Here is a 6829-nt window from a genome sequence, read left to right on the forward strand (position 1 = left end):
AAAAAAAAGATGGGAGCACCAGCTTCTTGGAGTAACATTAATTGTTTTCTTTTGGCTATAAATCTGAGAACAAAACGATTAAATAGACTGAAGAAGAGGGGGAAACCTCAAATAAAAAGGCACTTACATTTATTGTGTTTTGCAGGGTTCCTTTTGGAAACAACGAATGTCTCTTGAGACTTTGTTTCTTATCCATTTTATAGAGCTCTGGCCTCTTAACAGCACTGCTTTAATGACTTGTTCTTGGGGTTCTGAGTTGGTATCAGCACTCGCCATGAAAACAAGCCTGTTACAAAGAGGTCAGGTTTCACGAGACAGCAATAGACTTGTAGAAACAGATTTTACTGGCACAAGTAAAGTCAGAATTACGAAGAAACCGGAGATTTGCATAAAGAAACAAGATGCAGAATGAAAAAGTATTGAGCTATACTGACAAACTGTGTATAAATTGAAATTGATCAGGAGAAGCAAATGGGGATTTTTTTTTAATGTTTGTTTCTACAATCATTTTTTGTGACATTAATGACTTTTTTTTTTTCTGAAGATTTTGAGCAGTTCTCTGAAATTCTGACTTTGCTATCATTGAAGACTTTATTTCTGAGGAAAAGTGTCAACGGTAGAAAAATGTTATTTAAATATCAGCCTCAATTAATGTTAGATTTTCTAAATAGTATAGCTGAATCTTTTCTTACTTGCTATTGTGATGTATTTTTATTCTATGAATTACTGATTTTCCACTGTTTCTTGGAATCCTTGAGAAGATCACTTCTGACTTTAATCTTCAACCGTGATTTACAGGATGTATTGGAATAAATCATTGAAAAATATGTTTGTTTGTAGAAATGTATAAGTTTGTGTATACTCTGTGTAACATACACAGTCTATAACATATAGTATGTAATGTACTATATACTATGTAGTACATGTCATACTATATATCGTATACATGTATCATATGCCCATATATGAGGTATATCAGTGATTCTGAGGCTTGCGTTATGTTAATCTGTGTGGTTGTTATCATCATTTATTCTTTTTTTTTTAATATTCCACAAGATTTTATTTTGAAAGTTAAGCAGGCTTACCTGGCTGACTACATCATGCTTTCAATAAATAGGTGATGAACGCAAAGCACTATGTGTTCTCTTACACTGGGGGAATACTCTGCTGCCTCTCTGGATGGACACATGCTGTCTGTGTAGGCAGGGATGGGAACAGATGAGAAGGAGAGGGAGGCAAGTCTGGATGCTTTTATTTTGTTCTTCTGTAGTGGAAAATGGCAGGAAATTGGACAGCATTAAATTCAGCAGAACGCAAAGCTGGCAAGTTCAGGGTTATGGGAACAATCTGATACATGGACAGTTTGTATGAGTTGCACTGAATCACGAAGAACTATAATGCTTTCTTATGATGCTTTCTTTGCAATTGAAAGAAAACACATGGTTAGGAGGAGAACTGTTCTGTTTCCTCTCCTCATCCTATCTCCACCCTATCTCCTGGCAGGCTTTAAGTGTAGGACTTCTGTTGTGACAGCTTTATGCAGGCTGTGGGGTTTCTGTTTGCTTTAAACTAAGTGGTCAATTTGGACTTAACCATGAGATTTATGAATCTGGTACTGTTGAAAACTGAGAGAAGTAACTAAAACTGGAATATAGGGAACTGTGTTAAATTCTGCAGGTGAGTCCAATTCTCTCTGCAGTGAGGATGCAGAGTATGCTGGGGCTGTGGAGTTCCTAAAAGCCACAGCCAAGCATGGGGCTGATTGTGGATACCAGAGCATTTCGGCACTCATCCTAGCAGTCTGTATCACATCTGGGGTGCCAGACCTTGTTTCCAATGGCCATAGTGCTTGCACTATGTGGTGGCAGCTGCTTTCAGATGGTTTTGCTACACAGGGTGGTTTGGTTGACTTGTCAGTCTTTGGGAGGTCTGTTCACAGCACTGCAACGCTTGGGCTCTGGCAGTATGATTAGGAATGTTCATTCTTGAGTGCTTGTGCAACTACTGGAATGCAGTGCAAGAAGAAGGATTTACTCTGACCTGAGGTATTAAATAGCTATACTAGTAATAGGATAGTTAGGCCTATGTTGGGAGTTAGTTTGTGCATGGAGAATAAGCAATTGGGTGATGTCGTGTTTCCTCCACACTCCAAAATTTGATTTTTTTATGCTATGGAAGAGTATCAGATTGTGGGGTAGTAGTGGTGGGAGGGAGCATTCATTAGAATGCTTGGTGTACATCAGTGCTGCATGTGTACTCTGTGCAGAAGAGCATCATTGAGAATGCATTACAATAAATCGGAGGTAAAACAGTTGAAAGAAAGTGAAGTGAGTAGAAGAATTATTTCAACACAAAGCTTAAATATTAAGAGATGGTTAACTTACTAATATTCATCTGTTACATAATGTTTTTTGTAATTTCTACTACAGTAGAAACTTACTTGAAATCCTATATTAAACACATCAGTACCACTGAGGTTATGCAGAGATTGTTCTCTGTGCAGTTGCACGGAGTGGGGATGTGTGAGGAATTACTCATGTTGTGAGATATCCAAAATGAACTGCCTCTGAAGAGCTGCTCTTTGTGTTAATTATGTAGTGAGTAGCAGTAAATAGAGCAATTAATTAGAAGCTTTTGTATTCCTTTCCTTTTAGCTTTTATTTCCTGAGCGTAGAAGTCCAACTACTGATTAGTTTCTTAGGTTTCTGCTAGCTAGGAAGTATTTATTGATCTGCCAATTCAGTTGGCTCAGTTTTGTGAACTCCTGAAGTTTTAACTGCCTGAAATTATAAAAGCACTTGGACTTTTGGTATGAAAGTGTTAATACCTGGTTACAATTATTTTGAATTTTTGCTTTCTTTTTCTATCAAACCAATTGTACAGTACTACAAGCGCTCTTACTAAAGTGAGTGTTTTTAAAGGACTAAAATACGACTGTCAAGAACTGAATGTTTTGGGAATTTTCTTCTGCAGTTGTTTTTTTGTTTGTTTGTTTGTTTTTGTTTTGTTTTGTATTTTTTTCTGTTTTAATGAAGTATTGTGGGGCTTGAACTACTTGTGTTGATGTGAACAGCAATAGTTTAATAGTATGCTTTCAAGCTACACGCCAGACAAATGTACACTTAATTCTATTAGAGACACATTTTATTTTTTGTTAAAACATTTTTATAATGAATTGAGTTAAAATGAAATTATGCTAAGTGTACTTTCAACTAATGAAAGCATGATGTTGAACAAAGTTAATAAAGTAATTAGGTCAGTGTTTCCTTACCTATAGGAAAGCGGACTGTTTGAAGTGTTTTAGGGTATTTCTTCAAGTTGATCTGTGATCTGGAGCTTAGTTTATCTAGGAATTTTTCCACACTTCAGTCCTTTAAGTTATATGTCCTTGTATTTTTATTATTTTTTCTTTTTAGCCATTTCTGCTTTTGAAGTTCAGCCACTTTCAACTGAGGTTCAGGAAGGTGGAGTAGCTCGATTTACCTGTAAAATAGCAGCAAACCCTCCTGCTGTTGTGACGTGGGAAGTAAATCGAACAACTTTGCCTTTATCTATGGACAGGTACGTAGACTTACACATTTCAGGATGACATTCTCTGTGATAATTCTGAGCCAGATACAGAAAGAATACCTGAATACTTGCAATGCCAGTACATAAAAAAGGTTCTAAGTGTGTATTATGTCAACTACTAATTAGTCTAATTATTAGCAATAGTTACGTTGATAGTTAATTTTGAATAGATGTCATGAGTGGACCAGAATCATCTGCTATTATAGATGCAATAGAATCACAGAATGAACGTTGGCCTATGAATTGTTAATGGAAAATTTTACATTCTCAGGGATAGGCAGTAATGGGATGCAGAATAGGTGGACTTATGATGGGCAGATAGTTTAAACTAATGAGTTTGCTTTTACAGATGCAAGGTAGAAGAATTAATATTGAACCTGTGGGGTTTTTGTTATTGTTGTTGTTTTTGAGGGCCTGTAAAGAATTATATGTGCAAAAAAACTGGATTAAATCACTTTAGGTAAATTCTTCATAGGGGTACTCCTCTCTTGAGTTGATTAACTTGAGATGTATAGCCCATTTGTTCTAGCTATTTTCCCTATCCATACTGCATTCATTGAACCTACTTCCATTCTTCTTAGCACCTAGCTTTTGTTGAATGTGCAACTAGTGTGCAAAAGAAGGTAAAAGAAGGTACAAAGAAAAAAACATGAAAATTATAAGAAGTATAGGTGGGTTTATTGCAAATTGCATACCCTAAAGTGCCACTGTAGTGGAAACTATTGCCAAGAAAACTGACCAACCCGAGTAACATGGATGTGGTATCTGCCTAAAGAAGATTGGGATATTTGCTTCTGAGAACTGAGAAAGATCTGCTAGCTAAAAGTATACAGATTCCTCTGCTTTTGTGGTGGCGTTAGTTGGGGAATCTCACCTGTAGTTCAGAAGTGCAGGGAGGTGAGTCATGTATAGAGGGTGTTTCTGAGTCTCCAGCCTGCTGTTCCCAAGTCAGTATAGCAATGGCTGTTCATAAAGTATTCCTTTCCATGATGCTGTTCACTGGTGGAACATTTATCTACATTTCTTTTTGTTTATGTGGCAGGATAACTGCTCTACCTACAGGAGTTCTTCAGATCTATGGTGTTGAACAGAAGGATGCAGGAAATTATCGATGTGTTGCCACAACAATAACCAGCAGACGTAAGAGCACTGAAGCAACACTGAATGTTATTCCAGGTACTCAGCATGTGAGATTTTTCCACAACATTATTGCCTTACTTACAACATAGCAAAAACACTAAGATGCATTAAGAAGCTGTAATTACCTCTGAACCACTCACCAAAATAATAGTTTTACTTGCTCAGATCCCGTGGCTAAAATATTGTCCTATGTACAATTACTGAAAAAAGGATTTAATGTAAATTTAATTTTAGGCATCATTTTTTAAATTGTCGTATTTTTATTCATATATGATTTATTCTTTGTTTAATTGTGTTTACTTTCTTTGTTCTTTTTTTTAATTTTTGTTTTTCTCCAAAGCTTCAGACTTAAAGCCTTTTCACAAGCCAGCTATAATAGCTGGTCCTCAAAACGTTACAGCATCTCTTCATCAAACCGTCGTACTGGAGTGTGTAGCCACAGGGAATCCAAAGCCAATCATCTCATGGAGCCGGTTAGGTAGGTCTTAAAATTATAGAATACAACCTTGAGCTTGTGGAGAGGAACTGAAATTGGAAAGGGAGGATTTCAGCAGCTGGTTCCTGTTCTGAGGCATTGTATAGTAGATAGGCAGCCATTAGTAGGTTGGGGTAGGGTGAGTGAAACACTTTCACTCATATACTTCCATGCTGCTGATGAGAACCCTTGAGTTTTTCCAAGGACTCAACTTCTTCTGTTGTCAGTCCTGCACTTCCCGCAGAGCATAATGGACAAGGTGCGTGGTGGGATGGTGACCTTCAGGGATCTGTCAGTCAGAACAGAATGATGGTTGGGTTAGTGAAGATTGGAGTGACTGCATCCCACAAAATAATCCTGTAAGTGTTTCTCTACCTATTCTTAGAAGCAGTTTGTGAGTGGGATTTAGGACTTGTATGAGTGGGCAGTTTAGGTTCTGAATAGCCATAGTCAGATCCTGAATAACCTGACTAGAAGGGGAAAAGAAGAAAGGGAGCACAATAATAAAATCAATAGCATTCATCACTGTGTCACATTTTCTGTGAAAATTGCCTCAGTTTCTCCTGACATGTACTTAAATGTGAAAGTCAGGACTATACCTGTAGAAGCAAATCATCAGATGATTTCCTATATTTTATTTCTAGAAGTGGGAGAAATAATGGATTGATTCCATAGCTCTTCTAGGCAAACAAATAAGAAAATAATTACATAACAGCCTAGGTGCTTTTTATAGAAAGAAATAAAAGAAAACATATGGTAACCAAATACGTTCATTTTGTTCCAAACACAATTTAGGAGATGGATGATCCCTGATTGTAAAGATAATGTGGACATTGGTAGTAATAAACTGTATCTTTGTGCAAGCTGACTAGGGAGGCTAACTGGAAAAATAACATTAATTTTCAGCGGTGATGGGAAATATCAGTTACAAATTACTTACTAGGTAGTGTAACCTAACCATCTGAATGGTTAGATACCTAGAGTTAAGAGCAAAGCAAATGTAAGATGGAAATCTCTGAAAACTCATTTGTGATTTCCCTTTGCGTTTTTTTGACCTTTAAACTCTAACCCATGCCTTGACCATTTAGGCAACTTTCCTTAGATAGGTTATTTAAATACACTGGACAACCTAATAACCACACTTCTCTCACTGTCTCAAATAGACCATAAGTCCATTGATGTCTTCAATACCCGTGTCCTTGGAAATGGGAACCTCATAATCTCTGATGTGAAGGTGCAGCATGCAGGTGTATATGTCTGTCGAGCCACTATTCCAGGCACACGAAACTTCACAGTAGCAATGGCAACTCTCACTGTGCTGGGTGAGCCTGTTTTGACTTCTGCCATGTTTTAACATCTTGCTTTTGTCTTGAGCTGTGCTATATACTGGGTTGAATTTTTGTCTCAAATAAAGTGCACTTAGGGTTATAGCAGCTTGCTAACGTGAAATAGCACTATGGCAACCTTCTTTTGTCAGAGATGAGAAATGTCAAATACTGAATGTTTGAGTTACAAACTAGCAGTTCATTTCCACTTAGAGACAGCAAGGTGCAATGCTACATCTGGAAGATTGACTTTACACAGAGAATCCAGCGACAAAGTGAAAATATGTAATATACCCATGTGTGTCATTAACGGTGTTTT

General features: G+C 37.1%; 1 protein-coding gene across 1 annotated transcript in view; it reads left to right on the forward strand.

The window, feature by feature from the left end:
* LOC109369550 (protogenin-like) overlaps positions 1-3589 on the forward strand; it is a 38652-nt gene extending 35063 nt beyond the window's left edge. The window contains exon 5 of the mRNA XM_031555209.1: positions 3417-3589. Coding sequence (XP_031411069.1) covers positions 3417-3589 — 173 coding nt within the window. The remainder of the gene's footprint in view (positions 1-3416) is intronic.
* Positions 3590-6829: the final 3240 nt, after the last annotated feature.

The sequence above is a fragment of the Meleagris gallopavo genome, chromosome 12 (assembly GCF_000146605.3).
Source record: "Meleagris gallopavo isolate NT-WF06-2002-E0010 breed Aviagen turkey brand Nicholas breeding stock chromosome 12, Turkey_5.1, whole genome shotgun sequence".
Classification (NCBI taxonomy): Eukaryota; Metazoa; Chordata; class Aves; order Galliformes; family Phasianidae; genus Meleagris; species Meleagris gallopavo.